General features: G+C 45.3%; 2 protein-coding genes across 4 annotated transcripts in view; one reads left to right on the forward strand and one right to left on the reverse strand.

Annotated features, from left to right (window-relative positions):
* The window catches only part of LOC144153720 (low density lipoprotein receptor adapter protein 1-B-like), a 28,654-nt gene extending 28,030 nt beyond the window's left edge, over window positions 1–624 (reverse strand). The window contains exon 1 of one of the 3 annotated variants that reach the window (XM_077685409.1): window positions 197–622. In XM_077685409.1, the coding sequence (XP_077541535.1) occupies window positions 197–263 (67 nt within the window). In that variant the 5' untranslated portion in view covers window positions 264–622. Of the gene's footprint in view, window positions 1–196 lie in introns of all 3 variants that reach the window. The other 2 variants (XM_077685410.1, XM_077685411.1) reach the window with 2 other exon arrangements.
* A 176-nt stretch (window positions 625–800) lies between these two features.
* Window positions 801–18,046, forward strand: LOC144153718 (3-dehydrosphinganine reductase-like). Its single transcript, XM_077685407.1, has 4 exons — window positions 801–973; window positions 5,619–6,144; window positions 10,333–10,512; window positions 13,411–18,046. The coding sequence occupies exons 1-4, from the start codon at window positions 816–818 to the stop codon at window positions 13,789–13,791; spliced, it is 1,245 nt and encodes a 414-aa protein (XP_077541533.1). The 5' UTR covers window positions 801–815; the 3' UTR covers window positions 13,792–18,046.
* The last annotated feature ends 6,054 nt before the right edge of the window (window positions 18,047–24,100 follow it).

Genomic DNA, 24,100 nt, shown 5'->3' on the forward strand with positions numbered 1-24,100 from the left:
ATCAAGTCGCTCGAGCCGCACCACGCGCTGCTTTGAAAGAAGTGAAACACAATGCGACACGCGCACACGCTTTTGTTGAGAAGAGGCGCATTTCTCTTTCCGGCTTGCCAACAGAGGAGGTTGGAAGCACGCGCTTTCTCCGCTTCCAAGTAAATAAACGCCAAAAATAGTAATCCCCGCGCGGACTACCACTTACTTTTATGCCGAAGTCGACCGAGCAGGCCCATCGGCGAAGACCACACGGATTTCCAGATCGAAGTCATGTCGCCGCTGCTGGTCGCTACAAAGTGGTTCTGAGTTCGTGCTAAGCACGTTAGACAGGCGTCAACGACGACTGGCGACGATGCCTGGCCGTAATGATGTCGTGCGCCAAATCTCTTGCTTGTTTTCGCTCGAGGTAGTGCGGGTTTTTCTCTCGTTGCTCCCAGTTGCTTCGGTCCGCGGGCGCCGACTAGTTTTAGCCACCACCGGGAAAGAACACTGATTCGTGGAAGTTTGACGGCGCGACTCTCGTTTCAAGCTGTCTGCTCGTAACTCGCTCCGAGCAAACTTTACGCCAGTCATGTAACAGAAGAAGAGAGCGGGAATCGAAACGAATTAAAAACAAGAAACAGAAAACTTTTTTTTTGTTTTCTTTTTGCTTTATTTGATTGCTCGCCTCAGTTTCGAATTAAGCGAGAATGAATGTTCAAAACTTCGTTTGCATACAATTTTGTGCATTTATAAGTTAAATTCTTACGACAAAGTGTGACAAACTAGCATTCTCATAATTGTTTGTCCTTCAAATAAAAAATGGGTACCTCTGCATCCACGACATGCCCGCATCGCGTCAGTGCGAACTCCATCGACATCAATCGCAGACGCGACGGGAAACAGAAACAAGTTCTGTCGCGGCTGGGAAGAAAGTTAAAAAAGTCGGACAGTTGTCTCGCTTCGCTGAAAGCTCGCCACATATTTGCGACGTGTCTTTCAGGTAAGAGGACATATATAAGAGGTCACTTTGTGGCGCTTATGTTCGACGGGTTTTGACGCAAGCGGGCGTGGCGCCCCTCGGATCGGGTGATTTTGGAGAGCGGGTCTGATTTTGCGTTTGAAAGCCTACAAAAGAAAAATGAGTGCACTGATAAAAAGAGTCACATGTGCGGAGGCTGATTCACGTAAAATTTCGTTATTGGTTTCCTGGTTACGAACCAGTGGGTGGTAGAGCTCTGTGGATATTTGTACAAGCTTTTGTCGCACCTCGATCGTCAAGTGGGGGTATCTCGAAAACAAAGTTGTGATTTAGCAGAACGGCGTAACATTTATTCATATTTGCGAGCAGGATCCGACAGCAAATGGAAATTACTGCATGCAAAACTTGTATGTCAACAGATTTTGTTGGTTACCCGCATGGCATAAATTACTTAACAATTGTTCCATTTTATGTGAGTGGCAAGTGATGGTACGTAATAAACCAAAAAAAAATTTGTAGACGCGGTAATTGTTTCCACAGGGAAGGACGCAACCGTCAACGTACGACCAGGGCGCTGTAACGGCGCGCAAAAAAGAAAAAAATAAATAGAAGTGCACATTTTAAAGTTTGCAGATAAATGAAAATATAACTCTATCTGTGCCGTCACACAGGATGTCACGGAAAAAAACTTTACGGCCAACAATATAACGCCTCGTTCAAAATTCGTTTTGATAAATTGCTTCTCGATGATAAGACGTTCACCTACCATGCCGAAACAGATTCTATAGTCGAAGTGAAATCATAGCAATTGCCACGCACTATCCTACATGCGCCCTCCCCTCCTCCTCAACCCTATCGACAATACTAAGTTCACAAACTTACGACAGTATGGCTGTCCTGTTGGCAAACGTTCGCAGCTATCTGCGAACGTTTGCGAAAAAAAGAAGCCATCGAGTCTCTCCTAGAGGATAACAACACCAGCATTGCCATACTAACTGAGTCATGGCTGACTCCTGACATACAGGACCAAGAGCTGCTCCAAAGTAATTCGGCATACACAATTCACAGGCTCGACAGGGTGGGGCTCAGGGGAGGAGGCGTGGCCATCGTCATCAAAAAGAACATTCCGCCATATCTGTTGCCCTCCACGTGCAATCAGGAAATTTTCTGTGCAGTTGTTCCACTCCCTGCCAGCACAAACATAATCATCGCCTGCTATCGCGCTCCAGATAGCGACAACTCGTTCACTTCCAAACTACAGTCGTTGCTTCTTCACTTGACATCTCACTTCCCACGGGACAATCTGATAGTAACCGGCGATTTCAACTTTCCCAATATCAACTGGAATAACTTAACTGCGCACTCCCGACTTTCTAAAGGTTTTCTCGACGTGATTCTTACATTCAATTTCAACACATCAACCCGAGGCAACAATATTCTAGATCTCGTTCTTGTTTCCAATCCCGAACTAACCAGGCCCCCAACATGCCTACCTGGTCTGAGTGACCACTGTGTAGTATCATTTAATCTCTCCATTCCCATCCCAGCTGCCCAACCGTCCCTCAAATACATACGCGACTACAACAAAGCTGACTATACTGAAATCAACTCCGAGCTCGAATCCTTCCTCCAGCTGGATGCCTCTCTAAGGACAGTAGACGAAAACTGGATGCTCTTCAAGAATAAGCTCCTATTGTTGGTCAACGCACACGTGCCCCTTGTCAAAATTCGTGGTGACGCTAACAACCCGTAGTTTACCAACTCCCTCAAGAAGCGGCTACAGAAAAAAAAAAAAAAAAGCCTCTTTCGAGCAGCCAAACAATCGCAACTACCTTCAAAATGGGAAAAATATCTCGAGTGTCAATGTGAATACATTAATCAGTTAAACCAAGCGATGAAGACGTTTACCACCATGACCTACAAAAAATTCTCGAAACCAACCCCCCAAAATTTTGGAAAATCCTACAACCAAAAAGCAACTCTACCCATAACATTTCCCTCTCCTACCCAGATGGCTCGCATGGTCCACTTAAGCAGTGCGCCGACTTCATGAAGCAGTATTTTTCTTCCGTTTTTACCCGCCAACATGACCTCGATAGTTCCGCCCCTTCCTGCTATAATTTCTCTCAAATGCCTCCCGTCACCGTTACTCTTGAAGGCATAATGAAGTTAATCGATAGTTTAAAGGTGTCAAGTGCTCCAGGATGCGATAACCTAACTAACAAGATAATCAAAGCCACCAAAATAACCTCTAGCAAGATTTTGCACATAATCTTTTCCCAATCCATAGCTACCAGTGCACTTACGAACGACTGGACACTTAACAGGATAGTTCCAGTTTACAAATCAGGCTACCACTCCGATCCTTGCAATTTCCGCCCTATTTCTCTAACATGCATCGCGTGTAAATTACTAGAACACATAATATATTCCCGAATTGCGCGTCACCTCGACAGCAACAAATTCTTCTTTCCCAAACAACACTGATTCCGGCCCGGGCTTTCATGTGAAACCCAACTTTTTGAGTTCACTACTGACCTTCACCTTAACCTTGACTCTTCAGTTCAAACTGACGTCATTTACCTGGACTTTTCTAAAGCTTTCGATCGCGTTCCCCAGCGATGCAGAACTACTACTTCAACATGACCTTAATGAAATAGAAAGGTGGTGCTCAAAAAATTTAATGAAGCTAAACATTTATAAGTGCAAACTCATGCAAATAACACGAAAACGTTCCAGTATAACCAATGCATATACGTTAAGCTCCTTCACCTTCTCTTCAACAGAATCATACCGTTATCTGGGAGTTCTCATCACAAAAACTTATCATGGTCCGAACTTATCGAAAACCTTGCTGCTGATGCATCCAAATCCCTCGGTTTCATCAGAAGATCTCTTGCTTCATGTCCTTCATTGACCAGGCAACTCGCCTACAAAACGTTCATCAGGAGCAAACTAGAATATGCGTCATCCATCTGGAACCCTCACCAAGCGTACTTAATCAACTCCCTCGAAACTGTGCAGAACCGCGCCGCTCGCTTTATCACTTCCAAATGTAGCCCTCACCATAGCATCAGCAACAGCAAAGCATCCCTTGGAATCCCCGCACTGATACTCTGCCGCAAGATCGCTCAACTTTGTCTCTTCCATTTGCTTTTCTTTATTTCCCCAGACCTTCACACCACACTCCTGATCCCCCCAACCCGTTTGTCGCGACGCCTTTTTAACTCCCACAGCCTTAAGCGCTTACATGGCACCACTAATTTCTTTAACAAATCTTTCTTACCAGCTGCAATTGAGGCTTGGAATGCCCTACTTGATGCAATTGTAAATGAGCGCGATTCACAGAAATTCCGGCAGAAATTAACCAATTTTTTCCGCACTTAATCAGACTTATTCTCTTTTCTTCTTTGTGCTATCGCTTATAGAACCAACACTATGTATCTGATTCACTGCAATGCTTTTTTTCAAACTTTCTTTGTATAGCAATTACCGCTTAACAAGTGGAAATATGCCCTTAGTATGTTTTTGTCAATACCACCTAAAATGTAAAAATGTGCCTTTTGTGCTTCCATGTGTCAATCGTGTGTCTTATAACCATGTTTTATGTACTTCCTTGCTGATCTTGTCCCCCCCCTGATGATAAAGTAACTGCAAGGTGCAAGCGCCACTGAGAGAATACCCCTGTCACACGTCAGATCTAATGACATTTAGAGCAAATGTCGTTCGCTCTAAATGTCATTAATCCGGCGCTACACGAGAATGCCAAATGACATTTGAGGCTAACCGAGGTTTAGGAGCTCATTCAGCAGCCAAATGAGGAGCTTCGACAGCAGTGACACGTTACTAGAGAAGAAAGTGCAGTAACAAACCAAAGAAACTGTTCCTAAAACTGTTAGCAAACATATTTTCCCCTTAATGTTGTTTTTCAAATAAAGAAAGCGAACAAGTACCAACAAAAAGAAAATCTCGCCCCAAAAACGCTGGCGACTGTAATACAGATGTTTTTGCGGACTTATCTCGGCTTGTGATGCCTACTGATGTCACCTAAACCGGTGAATTTTTTTTTAGAAAATCATTTGTTATGTTTTAAGAAAAATATTACGTAGTATAAATACATTCTGATGCACTTGAAACAATTTTGTGGTTTTGCGAGCTCGCTAACCACAATCACTACCAAATGGACGCAGCCAATGACATTTGTTTCGCCATGTAGACCTGCACGGCCAAACCGAATGTCATTAACAGCTAATGACATTAAATTTGCTGTGTGACAGGGGTATAAGAGAGTGACAGAAACCATCTGTAGTTATGTGTAGTTATAGCTGCAAAATTAGTTCCAAACGGTGCATCAAAAGACTGATTCTCTTGTTTCTTTCACCAGGGTCCATAGTATTGGAAAATATAAACATTACAGTTCTGTGACCACCACTGTTTTGCCTATTGTTCCTCCAAAAATGACTAATTATTTCTAATTACCTTGAGAGCTGATTGACTGACTCAAAAAATAATGCCATATTTGAAATTAGTGGGGAAAAATCAGCAAGCCTGGCAAGCTTCACAGAGTTTACTTGGAAATTGAAAGGAACAATTTTGCGAGTCCCCCATTAAGTTCTTCCAAAATAAACAAAGTTGTTTTTTGTCTTAATGGCCCCTTTAACCGCAGGGACCTGACGAGAAGCCCGGAAATGTTGTCGTCCTCGCTGTCGTCCATGTCGGCAATGCCGTGGTGGTACTGCATCCCTGTCCTGCCGGTCTTGCTCATCATGGTACTAGTGCTCGCCCGGTCCTGGCGCCGGTACCAGGCACGGCAGCGGTGCCTGCGGCACCGGCACTTCGTCATCACGGGCGGCTCGAGCGGTATCGGCCGTGCCCTGGCCCTTGAGGTGGCGCGGCGGGGCGCCAACGTGACCCTAATCGCCCGCAACGCTGACCGGCTGGAAGAGGTGAAGTTGGAGGTACTGGAGGCGGCCAGCTCACCGGAGCAGGCCGTGCACACGCTGTCGGCGGACTTGGCGGACTGTGGTCACGGAGTGAACGATGGCAATGGAGGGGAGGCCCATCTGGTGCAGGGTGTGGCGGAGGCGGAGCAGGTGTGCGGACCTGTGGACTACCTGGTGAACTGCGCCGGGTCGGCCGTGAGCCAGCACTTCGACGAAACGCCCCTGAGCGACTTTCGTCGGATGATGGAGGCGAGAGATGCTTTAGTTTGGCTACACCCAATTGCGAATGTGCTATGAAAGTTTGCGTAAACTTCTTCATTCCTGAATTCCCGGCGCAACATTCAAGAAAAGACAAGCAGGCGCAAACATTTACGAAGACAGCAGAAACAGCGCAATGGACGAGACAAGGAAGGGCAACAGGACAGCGCCTCGTCCTGTTGTCCTTCCTTGTCCTGTCCGCTTCGCTGTTTCTGCTGTCTTTGAAAGTGTACCAACCAGCTCGAATTTCTGTTTTGTTGGAGCCAACATTTAGTATGACAGATATGATGGCAACAGAACAAGGAAAAGGTTTTCCACGTTTTCTTTTTCCTTCTATACACCTTATGCAAAAGTGCCGCCATCTACCGGAAGAAAAACGAAACGAGCACGCGACGCCATGTTGGGGAATGGTGGTCGCGGGATTGCATGATACGCAGCGTGCGAGGGGCTTTCTCGGCTTGGTGATCCTTTTATATTCAGATTTAAGCACAGCAAAATGAGCGACGAGTGATCTGTGGACCTTTCTCTGTTGCCCACATTTGCGGGCGACTTCGTAAATACGCATTATGCATCGAAAAAACAGTCAGGGAGGCACCGGTGGGGAAGCTGTTAAAGGCTGTCGCATTTCTTCTCCCTTTTTTTTTTTTTTTGGCTTTGAGAACGCAAACATTGAAAGTTCATCCGTGTTGGTTCGGATCCTGGGGGTTTCTCAGGAGGTCATTCCTGAAACGCTTCGAAACTTGCGGGCTGTCCTGAGGTGAAGCGATATAGCTATACGCTAAGGATTCTCTGGGACGCAGAGAAAACCTGCAAAAGAAGAAAAAAAAACACTTAACGAAATAAATCGCATACCTGGCATTTTTTAACAGCGGAGCTGTTGTAGCTGGCCGTAATGTGTAGCGCGTAACGTGTGTGGCATGTAACGCGTTAAACATTGCCAATAAATTACCAATAAATTGCCAATGAATAATTAAATTACCAATAAATTGCCGAGCGCTGATGAGCGCGTGCTTCGCGGCGACCGCCGAGCGTCCCCAGCACATGGAAAGGCTTTAGAAAAAAAAAATGCGAAAACCTTAAATAGCGAGAAAATTCCGAGCGCTCGTGAGCGCGTGCCTCATGGCGACCGCTGAGCGTCCTTTGCTCGCGCCGTGGACAACAAAACTGTGTACACACTACCGCTTAGAAAATTACGTGCAAAAAATTTCATCTTGGAAAAATAGGCTACGGTCGAACAGCAGGCGACGAGGGGTAAATGACCGATACATGGAATTACTACGTACGTTACTTGCGCTACTCATGGCGCTACGTGAAGGTTGCAACTCTCGCGGATCCCTTATTTCCTCTAACGTTTGGCAAACAAAAGAGTGCGTAGTACTTCCATAAAAGCTTACCGAACATCCAGAATAGGAAAACGCGGGCGCGCAAAGCACAAACGGTACACTCAAAACTCTACCCTCACGATGAAGTACGAGCTGACCGATGCAGTGCGCCTTAACTACAAGGAGGCAGAAGTGCTCCGCGGCAAATACGGGGCTAGAAAATAGCTCACTTTGGGACCTTTTTACCCTGCACATATTATTCGTTTCGTGACTATGCAAGCGATCTAGCTATAATATTACTGCACGAAGGGAAGTCGATCACCCGCAAGCGACTTCACGCAGAGCTCGAGTCATGCTTTCGTTGATAAATTAAAAAAAAGATGTGTAGGCTATTTCTGTGGTCGTCCTCGTATCATCTTAGTGCACAGCAAGTAACACGGCTGTATTTGGGGATATTGGACAACGATAAATGCCAACGTGCGCGTCACTAACCCCAGGCTATCATGTACACAGCGGTATCCGTAGATCCGGGAATCCCCCAACATTGCGAAAGCGCATGCGGTTCCCTCAAGAGGGCGCCAGTTTTTGCATAAGGTCTATTGCTGCCACCATATCTGCTGCACCGAATGCCAACACCTGTGTGTCTCGTCATACCCATCGTCCTTGTTTGCTGCGTCGTAAATTCAAGAATACTCAAAACCGACTTGCGTAAGCGCCAACGTTGTAGAAGTTAGGCGTGCTCAAGACAGGATTTCCTTTTTCTTTAAATTTAAAAGAAAATGCTGTTCTGCAGTTTTGAACCCGCAGTGTTGCTTGCCTCATCACAGCAGTGGCTTTTGGGGGTGGGGGAGCGTGGAGTGTCTGACAAAGGCAGTCTCATGCTTGGCAGTCCTTCTTCAGCAGTGTACAAAGAAGAAAAACAAGTTGACACCTGTCATGTGCCATGCTTCCAGACAATGTGCCTGCTGAATTTTTTTGTGCCACCTACCGTATTTATTTGAATATAAGGCGAGGTTTTTTTCCGTAATCCGTAGTCTCAAAGTTATACCCCGCCTTATCTTTGAAGCTCAGTATATGTGTGTGTGCGTGCATGCGTGTGTTTTTTTTTACTCTCCTAGCTGCCCCCTCACCTTCTAATTGTGACTGCCTTATAATCGAATAAATATGGTACAACCGTGTCCTGCGAGGTGTTTTCATTGGAGTGGTTGGTTGGTGAAGGAAAGTTCACTGTCGTTGTCCGTTGTCGAAACCTGAGTAGAACCTGTGTGGGGGATAATCATACTCTGCACTGTAGCAGTTGTAGTCAGGCAGCAAAGCACTGTCTGCAACACTATACCTGCCTGCTGTGGTGATTAAGGCCGGGTTCAGTCTGTTGTCATAACTGTCATAATATCTCTAAATAATGATGTCATTTGACGTCTAAGCCAACCAAATTGCATAAAACGGTGTTTTTTTTTTTTTGAGTCCATAGCACACGATATGGCTGTTACATCGGTAGTCTGAACATGGCATGAGGCATTGGACTACTGGGCGCTTGGGTATGGGTTCCATTGCCGGCCATAAGCAGCAAAGACACAGGAACGCCTATGTGACGATGTTTCAATGCACATTTAAGATTCCCGTGTGGGTCAAAGTTGATCTGTCGCTGTCCATTATGCATGAGACCTTGTAAGCTGGATGGAGGTTGGACATGAGAAATTCCGATTTGAATTTTTTCCTTTCCGTGGTTTTTATTATCCCCCTAACCTGGCACTTCAATTTTAAGCGAGGGGGATTAAAAAATGACTGTTTTTATTCCCCAAGCTGAAAACAATGGTATGTAGCTTGTTCAAACAGTAACCGAGCCTCTTCAAAAGGGTGGTGAAAACAAAATACAACTTTGGTTAAAAAGTAGCAGCTCAACTCCACCTCAACCCCAAGGGGTGTCTTCTTTTTCAAACGATAAAGTGGTGTTGAGCTGTTACTGCGTATTCTGGCTAAGAGTGCTAAAAGGTTCGTTATTACTACCTGTCGCATGTTGTCTCAGCAATTTCTGAGCATATCAGTCTCCAACACACACCCTTTATTAAGGGGGGCGTGGCAAGTAAACTGACTTTTTTATTTATGGGCCAAATTGAATCAAAGTAGGAGCGTTACTGCATTCTAAGTACAAAAAACTGAAATCAGTTCAAGAATACCTTCTGTACTTTTTAAGTTAAAAGATTAATTACTTGAAACTTGCATTTAGTATAATTAACTAATTAGGCAAGAATTCAACAATATTTTTACGTCAGTGTGATCAGAAATGTCTATTCTGTGCAAGGAAGATATTAGATTGTTGCATTATATTTTTTAGGCATAAAAAAACAAGAAAAGTTTCACCTTCTTTTCGAAATCAGAAACACTTTCATGTCACAAAGAAAGTGTCTTTTTGGATACCTAAGGGAGATAAAGCAATAATCTAACAGCTTCCTTGCATAGAATAGACCTTCCTGGTCACAGTGACATAAAAATTTTGTTGAGTTCTTGCCTAACTAGTTAATTAATCTTGGGGAAACTTTGTGAAGGTTAGGAGTGTGGTAACTCAAAAAGTATAGCAGATATTTTTAAACTGCTTTAAATTTTGTTATTAGGTTAGCTAACTACATAAATTATCCTGACTGGACTAAATTTGGCGCATAAATAACAAAAACAGTTTTACTTGCCACGTCCCCCCTTAAACTGCATGCAGGTACGAGATACACACTTCTTTCTTGAGTGCCATCAGTGGTATTCAGTGTTTAATTAATCCGTCTCCAGTCTTGAATACTTTTCTCGCTGCGCTCCGTTTGGTGGCCACCGAGTGCCAAGTGGGTCTTCCCGCTTTCCCACGATGCAGGTGAACTACCTGAGTGCAGTGCACGCCACGCGGGCGGTGCTGCCGGGCATGAAGCAGCGTGGCTCGGGCAGCGTGACATTCGTGTCGTCGATCGCGGGTGTTGCGGGCGTGTACGGCTACTCCGCCTACTGCCCTTCCAAGTTTGCCCTCGTCGGACTGGCCCAGTCGCTCCGGATGGAGGTGAGACGCTTCCGTGTCCTACCCACCGCAGTGGCTGAGCTGTTGTGCTGCTGCGCCCAAGGATGCGGGTTCGATTCCCGGTTAGGTGGCTGCTTTTCTAATACCTCTGCTACACCTGTGTCCGAATGTCATTCGAACTGAATGGCATTTGACTCAGATGAGGGGCTCAGAATGCCATTCAGAATCAGCCATGCTTCACTACAATTTCGATGGCATTTGAAAGCTTTAACTATCGCTTGCTGTGCTGCGTGGCGCTGCTGCTGTCGAGTTCTGTTTTTACACAATAATGCAACAATAAAATTTAGCGGCAGTCTTTGACGTTCGGAAAGCCACATTTCCGGACTTTGTTATTGTAACCAAGCCAGCGTCATTTTGACTTGTGTCGAAGGAAATCGCGCTGTTTGCGTGTTCTGATTCATATTTTCGTGTTCGCAATTCATTTTCCGCGTATTGTACGTATACAACGTACATCCGTTTGACAGAGTGGCTCCCAATAGACCGCAAACGCACTAGGAGTCGACCGCGAAGTCGTTGGCGAGATCAGCTACAAAAATTTTTGGGGAAAACGTGGACTCAGCTGGCACTCGATAGGCATGGCTGGAAATCTTTGGGAGAGGCTTTCGTCCTGCAGTGGACACAAACAGGCTCATGATGATGATGACAATGTAGGTATATAATGTATCATATACCCATTTATATATGTAGGTAAATGTATGCCTACATATAAAGTATGTATATAATGTATTGTATACCCATAAAAGAAGTGTCATATGCCCTTTGAAAGTAGATGTGGGCCCGCCAGGCACGGTTACGATGGACGAACCTGTCTTTCAAACTGTGTTTGAGACTCTATACGGCCATTGATCAAACTATAATTTTTTTTAAAAATGCTTAGGAGGTATCAGAAATTATACAGGGGGCATTTCTTGGCGGTCAAAAGGCCCTGGTGCGAGTAAAAAAAAAACCAAAAGATGGTGATATGATACGTTGGGCATTACAGGGTTAATGGTATCGCACATCAATGCCAGGGTGTTGCGGACAGATGTGGTGCAGAAGTTCACCCTGCACTGCTAATCGACCAGTGTTTAAACTTTATTGTGCGAGCGTTGACTGGACGGCATGTCAGCGTGTTATCGTGGCAGAGAGCAGCAAAAAATGGTCAAGATGGGAACACTGTGCAAGAAGCATGCATGCATGGAGTGGCCGTGTTGCTGTCAGGTTTAAGTGCAGAGCCGTGCCTTGTCGTCGTAGCTGGCTCGCTGGACCCAAGTAGAGCCACACGGCGTTTCGTCATAGCGGCTGTCATCGCGGCGTAACCCAGAGGCTTCAAAATTATATAGTCATAACCGCTCGAACCTCGTGAATCACTGGTACTTGTCATACATCTCTCCGTTGTTTAGCGCAAAGAAAACTGTAGGTACATTTGAGGCAAAAAATACGTAAATAACCGGCAGCGCCAGCGTTTCTTTAGTTAAGGAACTAGCCAGCGTTAGTTTAGTTGGGTTGGTTATTACGATAGTAGGGGAAAAAAAGTGGCCATGCAATGCCGGCACGTGCGGGAGGAAAAGCAAGCACAAAAAGAACAGAACTCCTGCTGGTGCAATTTCAGGCAGGGGGCGCGCGAGCACTGCGGAGGCGGGAAATTTGAAATGCATTCGGTGGTAGCAGTGAGCGGATAATGGCGCCACAGCCCATTATGGGGAATCACTGCTCTGCACTGCTGACAACTTCCACATTGAGTCGAACGGCTTTAATTTCTTGTGCATGGGCTTGCTCTTGGGTATATGAGGTGGTTCATCCTGCACAGCAGTGGTACAACGGAGGCTTGCAAGGCACCACTTCCTACTGTTGTTACTTTTCTCAAGCTAGTTTCCGTGAAATATCACAATGAGTGAAATGCAGATTATCCATGTAGTTTCCGCAGTGGTGCTTCACGCAACCTGTGAAATGAACCGTGCACTGTGAAAGGCCTAAAACACCTGTCTGCGCCTTTGGTTACCATATTTTGCTGCATAATGAAGTGGCTTGTTACTCTACATCGGGGTTTACCCAACTGGTATTTCCAACCAGTAAGCCCAAGCAAGGTTGTAGAAACAGGATCGTCAAGCTGGAATAGTTGTCTCGGAAACAGCGACACACTGTTGTGAAACTAACTTGCATCATCCTGCGTGCCTCAAAACTGGCTGTATTGCAAAATGAACACACTTAGAACAGAGGGTTTGGCCTGATATAGTGTTGCAAATACCATTGGAGCAATTATTTTATCGCTGAGCGGCAATGTTATCCATGTTTCTCCATTTAATTCTGGGATTAATTCACACCACCTTAAGTTTAGCTTCGGTGAGAAATCTCCGGGTTAGGCCAGGACTGATTTGTGTTTTGCTGCACTATTTGATTCAAATTCAAGCGTTTTATGCGCTGAAGGTACACGTGGGGCGGAATTCTCGTGTTTGTCCGTCCGTTTTATTGTGACGTACTTCCAGTTGTAGGCGGGCTTTGGGTTGACTTTTGCGCAGCTGTTCTTGTAAACGCATTTTAAACGACTAAGCCTATTTTAAACTATCCTTTATGTGTTTATTGTTGCACCAGCGAACCACCAACAAGGCGACGAAAAATCGTCTGCTCCAAATCGTCTGCTCCGAGAATCCGCGGCTCATAGCTCCACCGTGCTTGCATGGCGTCACATTCGGGCGTTCGCTTTTAGCCAATCAGGGCTTGCTCGAAACGGACAAAACACGAGAATTCCACCCCCGGGCTGTGAGGCGTGTCGTAGCAAATGCGTGCCCATTTCATTCGCTTGCCCGGCTTTTGAATTTCACTATTTTCGGTGGATGTGAACGCCGCTCCAGATCGGCCAACAGAATTCGCCGGTGTAATCGCCGCAACGGCGTTGCGCAGGTGACGCACCGGGGCATCCATGTGATGGTGGCCTTCCCGCCGGACACGGACACCCCCGGCTTTGCGGTGGAAGAGGTCACCAAGCCTACAGAGACCAAGCTGATTGGGGCCACGGCTGGCCTCTTCTCGGCCGACGTGGTGGCCGCCGCACTGCTGCAAGACCTGCTCGAGGGCAACACGACCTCCACCCTGGGACTGGATGGCCACGTGGTGCTGACCCTGTGCGCAGGCATGATGCCGCCCAGCTCCCTACTGGGGCTGATGGTGCAGGCAGCATCGATGGGCGTGCTTCGGCTTGTGGGGTGCCTCTACCTGTGGCACTTCTACCGCATCGTGGCTCGCTGTGCAGCACAGCGCGAAGGCAGCAAGAAAGAGAGCTAGGACCAACGGAGGAAAGATCACAGCACCACGGGTCGAGTCTCTACATCGAGTATACTAACGGACTGTTAGGTAATCAACGCACACAGTTTCAGAAGAAGAGTTAGGATGGGCATCCCTCTCTCATTATGGGGGGAAGGTAATAGCACATGCGTCACTACTGTTTGAGTCTTCGCCAAGAAGGAGAGCTAGGACCAATGGAGGAAAGATCACAGCGCTACTGATCGAGTCTCTACATCGAGTATACAAACGGACTGTTAGGTAATCAACGCACACTGTCTCACAAGAAAAGCTAGGACGGGCATCCCTCTCTCATTGTGAGGAAATTAATAGCACAAGCGGTACTACTGTTTGAGTCTCAGCCAAGAAGAAGACCTGGGACCAATGGAAGAAAGATCGTAGCACTACGGGTTGAGTCTCCGCATCGGGGACGGACTGCTGGGTAATCGACGCACACTGTCTAGGAGTCCCTCCTTCCCAAAATGGGGTAAGATAATAGCACATGCTGCGCTACTGTCTGAATCGACCAACGGAGGAAAGGTCGTGGCACTGCGGGTTGAGTCGCAGCATCAGATAAGGACAGCATTGGGTACAGAATGCTAGGTGATTGACGCACACTTTTTCAACTGCATATAGGTATGGGGTGGTTTGGGTTGGGATGTACGCTGGTCAAACTCGTGGCGATCCGTGAAGGGGAGTGTTGTTTGGGCGCTGTAACTTAGGCTGTTTTAGATGGGAAGAGTGTGGAAGGCCGAGTTTCGGTGGTGACGTATTTGCCCTGCATTGCGACATTGTGTATGTGGACAGTTCTGAAGATGACAACTTCATTTCTTCGGTTATAAATGCTTAGCTTACTGGTTGGTTTGGGTGGGAAAGCTTTGAGGATAGACGAGTGAATGATGTTGTGCCATTATTCTGTTCATAATTTTGAACCCTCTGGGAGGCGTAATCCTAATCCCGACTGCTTTAGCTGAAGGGAGCAATAATGGGCAAAACGTTCGCATTATCTGTCGAACTAGTTGTCAAGGCGATGTGAGCAAAGTTTGGTATGAGCGTCTTGTTTTGGAGTTCAGATCTCTACAAATTCAGACCAAAGTGGTGACTTCGAGCTATTCTATCTATTTTTCGTTCTTTTTTTTTTCCTTGTAGGTATCTGTTGAATGTTTGCGCAGTGCAGCCAACAATGGCAGCCATTTTGTACCGGACAAAACTTGATCAGCTTGTCTATTCTTTTTTTTACTCTTTATGTACAAATAGTGCAGGCATTGTAGCTTATAAAAAAAGCCTGCCTCCTGTCTTTGTCGTACCTGGGTTCGCACTTTCGTATCTTGCTGTGCGCTCAATTTTGAAGAAAGAGACTAGGATGTTAGGGTGTATTTGCCAATGGTGACCTCAGCAGTGGGAAGACCAAGGCACTAAGACAAATACTAGTCATGTCTGGCTGTTCCACTTGTAATGCGTGTGCATTAAGTCATTACTTCTGACTTAGCGACTATTTGACGACCGATGCGTGGCCATGGCTTCGGCACTTATTCTGTATGAAGCGTTTTATGGGGGACTTGTATTGCTTGCCATAGTGATAATATTTTGAGAGTTGTGATGCGACTCTATTAAAGATACACAAAAGTGTTAAAACAATTGCCTTATGTTGGTAGATCAATTGATTTGATTGACTGTGGAGTTTAAAGGAGCACTGTCACGAAAATTTTATGGCCTGGCGAACCTGAAACAGCACTTCAAATACTCAGCGCGCGATGGTTAATTACATTGAACGGCCTGAAAATGGTTTGTTTCAACTTCCCGCGCTTTCATCCCGAACGGTGCATATGACAGACTCCCTGCCTGACCTCACCGCTTTGTGCGGACGTCACCGGCGCCCGCTTGAGAGGGTGTTGCGCCCACTCGCCGCTCGTGGGGCCGCGCGCATGAAGTGACGTCACGAGATTTTCACGAGCGCTGCCGCGTCACTTCTTTTGGCTCTCCCTGGATGATGTCACGCTGATGTCCATTTGCTGAGTGCCGCTCTGCGCACTGCTCCATCGGCGCGATAAATGAGATCCAATTGAACTATGTTCTTCGCGTCGCAGGCCGCTCATATTTCACCCAGGGTATTCTGTTGAGTGAAGGAAGCGAACTGTGCAATAATATTAACGCCGAAAATTGGTGTCAGTGCTCCTTTCTTCTTTTTAGCGATCAGATTGATTCGGAAAAGCAGCGACAAGCACTTGCTACTGTGGTCTGCGCCGGTTAATGCTCCGACGCTACACAGGCGATGAGGCGCGCCGTAGTGGAGGGCTCCGGATTAATTTTGACCACCTGGGGATCTTTAACGTACGCCAAAATCTTGAATACACGGGCGTTTACGCTTTTCCCCGCTATTATGTTGGTAGATTAGGGTGTTGTATGAATATACCACTCACAGCAGCAGCAGCAGTTGGTCATTAAAGCGGAAAATTCCAGAAGAGTCAAGACAGGCATCGCCGCCCCATACTATTTTTCGCACTACATTTTGTGATATTGCGAAACTCGAAGGTAGAGAGGGGCTTGCCGCAGGCATTTTTCTGAAGCAAAACACCGAGGCAGGACCTGTAATTGTGAAGTAAACGCATGCGGGAGGTTTTGCTATTTGAGTGCTTTTTAACATGTGCAAGCCTCAGCCTGCAAATGCAAAATGGAATGTCACAGCCTGGCCGGTGGGCTTTGTTTCAGTTTTGATTTCGTCAAAATGCTTTGCTCTGCAGACAAGCACAGTCAAAAGGCGCTTGCTCGTATGTGAGTGAATTTGAGTGCCTACCATACCTACTTACCGCTAGCACATGTACATGCAACTGGCTTGAAACGAGATGGTTGTCAATTTCGTGGGTTCAGGGGGGACAGGGCTCTTAAAACAATTTCTTTTGATTTGTGAGTAAACTCTGTGAAACTTGTCAGTCTTGCTGCTTTTTTCCAACTGATTTCAAATATGCCGCTTTTTTTTAGTAAGTCAATTAGTTGCCAAGATAATTAGAGATAGCCATTTTTGGAGGAACAATAGACAAAACAGTGTTGGTCATAAAACTAGTCTTTATATTTCCCAATAGTATGAACCCTGGTGAATGCAATGATTTTTTTTTTTTTTTTTTATGCATCGCTTGGAACTAATTTTACGGCTCATTCAACCTTGGTGGCACCAGTGGCAAGGATTTGTTTCGAATGCCCATTTCAAACACCAAAGTTTAATGAGCTGTAAAATTAGTTCCAAGGAGTTCCTTTTTTCTCCTTTGCGCATTAAATTGCATTAACCTAATTTATGTAATCCTTGAAATGTTTAGTGGGCGCGACAAGCTGCACTCGTCAAGTTTGAGCCAGGTGATTTAATATTTCCCTGTTTCTCAAGTAAGCACAGGCGTAAAGCCCTTGCTTGTTTCCAACTCTAAAAAGAAAAAAACGTGAGGAGGCATCTTTCATTGCAGTATCAATTGCCTTGGTTAAGCACTGGTTTTTCACAGTTTGATGCTATTTGAGGTTTGTTAGCTTTGATGTTGAACGATTGTTTGGTTACCACTGACCTTGTCTTCGTTCAGGCACAATTTTAGTTCAAATAAATAAATAAGTAAATGCAGTCGCAAATTAAATGTCATGCTAGTGTGTTGTCACAGCTGATGCCTCTAATCACGAAATGGGGGTCATTTAAAAAAATAGTTTTTTCAGACTTCAGACAGTTTTGCAAAATGCTTTAAGTTGAAAGAACTTTGGGAACCTGGTAAAAATAGCTCAATGTTTTAACCTGGTAGAAATAACTCAATAAAAATAGACGGTGTTTGCTACTGCTTTTCAGTGTCAATTAAGAGATATTTCGTCTATGCAAACTGCACAAAAGAAAAAATTGGGCAAAATTTGTGGGTAAAATATGGCATTCGAAAATGTGAAGTTGTTGGCTTGCAGCATAAAGTACTTGGTGTGAGAGTCTTCCTTGGCAAATTTGCAGCCACTTTCTCAGTTTTTAATGGAGAGTTATGTGAATATCATTTGCGTCTGCACAAGAAAATCTTTCAAGCTGCAAAGTTAGTATTACGTACAATTTTTCTATGCGTGCTTTATGTGTTTGTGTTGCTTGCAATCGTTTAAGTGTCATTCTAAATCTGCAGCCCTGTTGCGAAGATAAATTTGTAATTTCGAAATATTTGAGAACCTCAAGGCATAAATGATAACAGCGTGCTTTGAATATGATATAACATTATTGATCCCATACTGTTCTAGGTTTCGAATATTCCCTCACCACTAGTTAAAGGCGCCTTTGAGAGCATTGTAACAGAGTCGTGAGAGGGCATTTCGGGCGGTATTTCTTTGCGGAGTCGTCTGTCAGCCGAGTGATGTCTTCGTTGGCGATGTAAAACATGTTAGCACAGTGCTGTGAATTTGCAGAAGGAGATAGTCCAATGCCTGGTAGATAAACAAATACAATCACTGAATCGATCAAATAAAAAAACTTAATTTAAGTTGATCTGTTTTAGTTGACCAATAATTTCAACCTCTAATACTTAGCTCTCTTAAAGTTTGTAGCAGCTTTGTAACCCTCTTTTTCTTTCAGTTCTAATTTTTTTTGTTAGGTTATCTGAAGTATTTGGGGTACAGACTTGTCCTTTTTACGTCTAATTACCCAAGTGGCGTTGCTGTTACTCATGAAGATCCTAAGATACACACAGCTACAGACAACATATAGTTGGTTCACCTGCGAGTGCTCATAAATTTGTTTTTGAAGCTGCGTTCGAGTTGCGTTCTGTGTGTGTGTTCTGGAATGTGGAAACGTGAAGGCCGTCTGTGTCACAAGTAGTTCAGGGAAAATTGTGCATCAGTGTGAGCTGGCATAGTTAGAATTGATTCAACGCGAAGCTCTGCGCTAAGCAAACGGAGATGGAGAAAGAAGCACACGAACAAGCACTTCCATCAACTGGTTTATAATACATAATAAAACAATAAATCCAGTTAAAAGTGCTTGTCCACCTTCCTCTGCCGTCTTTTGTTTAGCACAGAGTTTCACAAGGGGGGGAGGAATACGGTTCTAGGTGCGTCCAAACCCACCTTTTCTGTGTTGCACAAGGCAGCTAGTCCTTGCACTTGCGTGGATGCGTACCATGTGCCAAGTTGTGCGCATTAAAGGACACCCTTACAACAGCCTCGTCAACCTGCTTCCCTCTGTATTCTGCATGCTTGAGCAATTTCTGCAAAAAAGTAATCGCCCCCGAATTTTTTTTCATCAAGGCAGCAAACACAGAACGGCCAGTGTACAACACTGACGACTGACCCACTTGCAGCTCTATGTATTGAGCATCATGTCTAATGGAAGCAACCACTCAGTGAAAATTCGTTGTGGTGTAGATGCAAAGGCCTGAATTCTTCTTATGAGACGCATCATCAAGCAGTGCTATAGGTGCTCTTCAGCTCTTGATTGGTGCACTGTATTGAGTCATATCAGTTATGTTAAAAAAACATTGCTATCAAAACTCGAAACGATCCTTTCAATCAACATTAATGAAAGGAGGAACTCTGAGTACAGTGTTCTAGAAACAGTGTACCCAGAGGTAAGTGTGGACAGCTTAAGGTCATTAAAGCAATTTCCGTTCTCTTTTATTTTCCTTTCTTTTAATTCATAACTCTGACACCGAGGGGGGGATGTGGCCCTGACACAAATGTATGTGATAAGTATCCCCCCTGAAAAAACGCTGCCTCCGCAGGGCATGAAATAGCGAGCTACTCTGATAAGCAGCTCAAGGGAAGGAACAAAACTATGAAAGCAAGGAGCAGGTTATGTGCCATGAACATGCAAGCGTTCCAGTGCCTTTAGAACCTTTTGCGTTGTCGGTGGCTTCCACTGCACGTGTACTTTGAGGGAAAGCCAGAAATATCCTACTAGGCATGCTGCAGAAATGGAGGTTGTCGGGTTACTTTATACTATACTGGGCTGTTAAGAATGCTCAGAACATTATCTCCTAAGAACTCTCCTAAGAACCGCGGTTCAGCGGCTACTCGCTCGATCAGAGAATCGTGCTGAGCATGACTCTGGACGAGTCGTGTCGGCTCGTTCCGGTAGAGTTATTAGATGCGTGCCGACCCAGCTGGGTCTTGTGTGCAACTTTCGCGTCATCTATTATCGTTGCCGAAAAGCGGACCCATCTCACTTCGAAAAAACTGAACAAGGTGTTGTTCACAAACCACAATATTAAAATTAGTTTCTTGAATCGTGTTTTCCAGAATCATTTTTTCTGGCGTCACAGCTCACTAGTAGAAATCATATTTGTGAGGTTATAAAGTTGACAAAAATTGCATTTTTTTTTCTTTATATATCCACTGAGAGTCATCTTGGAATACCACTGACACACAAAAACTAATGTAATTACCACTGACACACAAAAACTTTTGTAATTATGGTGAGGCCAATTCTTTTCAGTACAAATACACCGGATGTTGTTACAAAATAAATGCCTCAATAACAATTAAGTAATAATTTAGATTATGCATGCTTAACACAGGTTACAGACCTAAATGAACCGCTGAACCGTTCAAATGAACCGGTTCGCTTCAGTGAACTGAGCCGTTCTGAGCAGTAACTCTATGGTTCTGAGCCGCTCAGTGAAGTAACTTTATGAGTGAAGTGAGCCCTTTTGCCCATCTCTAAACTTTGAGCCAGTCATGTAACGCAAGAAGAGAGCGGGAATCGAAACGAATAAAAAACAAGGTACAGACAACTTTTCTGTTCTCTCTTTGCTACCTGACGTTCAGGAACGGTGGACGAGCACTACTGCGCATGCGCCAACTAGACATCAAAAAACAAAGAAAGCGACTTTTTTTTTTTGCCGGATGTGACGTCATGGTTTAAGAAAAATGGCAGCTGTTGCGCGGTCATCTGGCTGCGCTCTTCTCGTCGTGATTTTGCCTGGCGTTGCAGCGGTGCATAGGTGTTTGGCTTACGATTGTGATGAAGGCGCTCTCGAAGAACTTCTGAAGAGCACTTACGGTGGTGTGGAGCGTGTGATCGGGACGCTGAGTGTGTGCGACTGCCTAATTTTCGCGTAGAACGTTGCGACGGTGACCACGGGCGCTCTGCATCAGTTCTGCCGCCTCGATTTACGACAGTGATGAGTGTGTTCCCGTCGAACTTCTGCACTGTGTTTTATTAGAGTGCTGTGTTGAGGCCGCTGGGCGTTTCGCCGCCTACGTGCCGTGGCGAGAGGCAGCAACGCCGGTCAGACGAGGGCACTGGGATGGCGCATGACCACTCCCATCGTAACCAAGCTAGCCACTGCAAACGTAGACCACTTCTACGTAGACCACAGGGGTATGTTTTTGTCCCAGTACAACGGAGTTAACCTGTGCAAAGGTATAATTGTGTGTTCGGAGTCGTGAGGCAGGCAGGTAATGTTCGCCTTTGCGAAGGTGTAGTAACTACCATAATCTGTCTGCTAATCATTTTATTGGTCTGAAACCTTAAGCCAGCTGATAATAGGGCATGCAGCCCGGTGGGAGGTGGGGCTGCACACAGGACAAAGGTTTTTTTTTTGTTGTTGTTACCAGCTGTAGGAACCAAGCCTTAATAATACACATCCAGGCTTCAAGTAGTGAATGAGAAAATATTAACTAGTTGCACTTAGCCCTGGTGCCAAGCATTTTTTTTTTCGTGGGCCCTCTCAAGCTACCGTTTTTAAAATTATCCCTTGTATGGCACGTTCAAGCTGGTATAATGCCATGCATTCAACAGATCTGCTGGACAGTTCACTCAATATGTCCTTGATGTGTGCTGTCACATGCCGAAGAACAATATTGTACTTCAGTTGGTACTTTTAGGAACAGATCTTATGATGTGCAATGCTTTCAAGTTCATTTCTTCTGTGTTTAGCGTGACTGAGGACTTGTCTGCAGCAATCTTACCGCAAATAAGTTATTGCTTGTCGAACAGCACAAAAGTACCACTACAACGTAAAACTGAAATTAGTCAGGGATGAGGTTTTGCTTGTCAGTTTTCTCTCTCCAGAAGTGTGGCAATGGCAGCTGAGCAGTGGCGTTGCTCGGTAAACTTGCACCCGGGGCCCAGAAAATTTGTCTCCCCCTCACATATACAAAACAATTATTAATAATAAAACTAGTGTTATTGTTATTATTGATAATATTAATGTCTTCTATTGTTACCATATGAAGGCTGGTTCACACTTGGGACTGGAGTTACCAAAAGCGATTTCTGTCACTCTTGTCACTTGGCATTGCCCTCATCGCGCGACAAGAGCGATTGGTCTCGACAAATTTTGTGTCTTTCATTTGGATACCAATGTAAACAAAACTTTTTACAGCTACTGAATGCATGGGCTTCGAAACGTCAATGCAAGCATGCATAATATGCGACATGCGATGCGAAATGAAGCCACAGGATACTTGATCTGTAGTAATTTATAATGAACTGGCAATATATTAGAAAAGTAAGCAGCAAGATAAGAAGCCGTGTGTTATTTAGGCAATAATAGCTACACGAGCTTGGTTTAGAGAACCCCAGACGACGACTCTGGTGCAGATCTTGATACACAACACCGACCTTTTCAGTGAATTAGGCATCGATAAAAATCCTAACAGTAAGGAGCATCATGGTGTGTCACTCGTGAGCATTGAAAACACCATTAGCAGCCGAGAAAGGAGTGGCCAAGAGCTACTTGCGGCAGCACAGGGTGTAATGCACCAAACCAAAGTAGGGTAGGGTAAAAGTGAAGGCTGATATGCGGCAGTGTGAGAGTACCACATCTACAGTCGATACCAAGCGAATGGATGCCTGCAAGAGCAATGGAGGTGTGACAGAGTCTCGGGCCTTGTCAGAAAACGACACTATAAGGTGGTCGCCACGGGCTTTCGGAAAGCTTTGCAGCCCGCTGTGCCGACTAAATCATGCAGACGTCCCGCGGGCCTGGAGGAGGGTGGCCAGCAATGATAGAGGGCTGTTTAAAGGCAACACATGCAAGACAAATAGTCGCTTCATTCGCATCAATTTTCCTGTGTCTAGGAACACACCTTGAACAAATTATGCTTGAAGGACCACAGGCGGAGCCTGCTGAAAGAAGGCTGGGGGAGAAATAGAAGTTGTCCCAGCTAATAAACTACAGCCGGACTTAAAAAAAAGCTATTTTCAAGTATTGTGCAGGAAAAGTGGTATAAAATGTGAAAGAAACGGCCGCCCCATAGATTCAGAAAAACCGCCTGCGCCTGCCCGTTTGTCACTAAAGGCAGCCTCTGTGGCAGCATGCAACTGCTGGAAATTTCTCTAAGTGAGAATTTCAGTACGTTTGAAATAGATACGTTGTCGGGTCTCCTTATTTCTATGGTTATGTGATTACTGAGAATGGAAGCAGATAGAAAGGGAACATTTAGCGTTGAAAGAGACGACTGGCCGTACACGAGTCGTCTAAGCGGCTAGTGCACGGCTAGTCGTGTGGATGTTTGTCTGCGACAGTGTTGTCGTTTCTTTTCGTACATTGTAAAAAGATTCCACCACACATTTGCCAACAAGTTAATCGACATTGGCGTCTTGGGAAAACGAACACAGTATAAAGTATAAAATGTGAGGTTCGTGCTTACCAGTGAAGCAGCCACCAGCCAATGGAGGAAATCTGAATCGAAGAAGGTTACGAAGCGATAAAGAAAGAACCCTTGAGTAAAATATCAGATTCGTACGGGCCCGAGTGTATCAGCGCCACACGCTGGCTCACAACCGTTCGGTCACGCCTATCCCGATGTGTTGGCGACAACGATTTCATTGACGTCATCGTACAGTCAACTAGTCCAAGACATATCCTAGATGAAACAACCTTTTCCCAGTAGCTGAGGAAATAATATCGCCCTCTCCAACCAAAAGTAATAACCAAGAACAAGACGTTTGGGACCCATCTCGATTCCCTCTTCCTTCAGGGGTGACTGGGGTCGCGTTGTAGCGCCGGTCACTCACAAAGCGCCTCGCTGTGGAGCGCGGTGCCCGCATGTACATAAGTGGGAGGGTTCGGAGGGAAGGATTTATGTTCTTTGCATCTTTTCCTCCAGTTGGTCACGCTTCTGGAGCGTTTCACCGAAGTCTCTTTTGTGGTCTGATGTTTTGCAGCCGGACGTCGTCGTTGTGCTGCCGGAGTCGTTCCAGTAGATTTATCCTGCCCAATGCATAGGGGCACTCAGCTCAAAAATCTTGCATACGACACCGGGCGTCCTGTCCTTCACCGCACAGTCTTCAACATTTTTTTTCTAGTAATGTACACAAAGCACTCAGCAGAATGCTTTCACTAACACAGAAACTGCTCCTCACTCCCAC

Source organism: Haemaphysalis longicornis, unplaced genomic scaffold (genome assembly GCF_048455015.1).
Source record: "Haemaphysalis longicornis isolate Haplotype H1 unplaced genomic scaffold, Haemaphysalis longicornis Haplotype H1 scaffold_9, whole genome shotgun sequence".
NCBI classification, from domain to species: domain Eukaryota; kingdom Metazoa; phylum Arthropoda; class Arachnida; order Ixodida; family Ixodidae; genus Haemaphysalis; species Haemaphysalis longicornis.

Excerpts from the sequence above, each read along its gene's own strand:
- LOC144153718 (XM_077685407.1), top strand. The coding sequence starts at position 816 with ATGCCCGCATCGCGTCAGTGCGAACTCCATCGACATCAATCGCAGACG. Across the intron at positions 974-5,618 it reads ATTTGCGACGTGTCTTTCAG|GGACCTGACGAGAAGCCCGG; the intron begins GTAAGAGGACAT and ends CTTTAACCGCAG. Across the intron at positions 6,145-10,332 it reads ACTTTCGTCGGATGATGGAG|GTGAACTACCTGAGTGCAGT; the intron begins GCGAGAGATGCT and ends CCCACGATGCAG.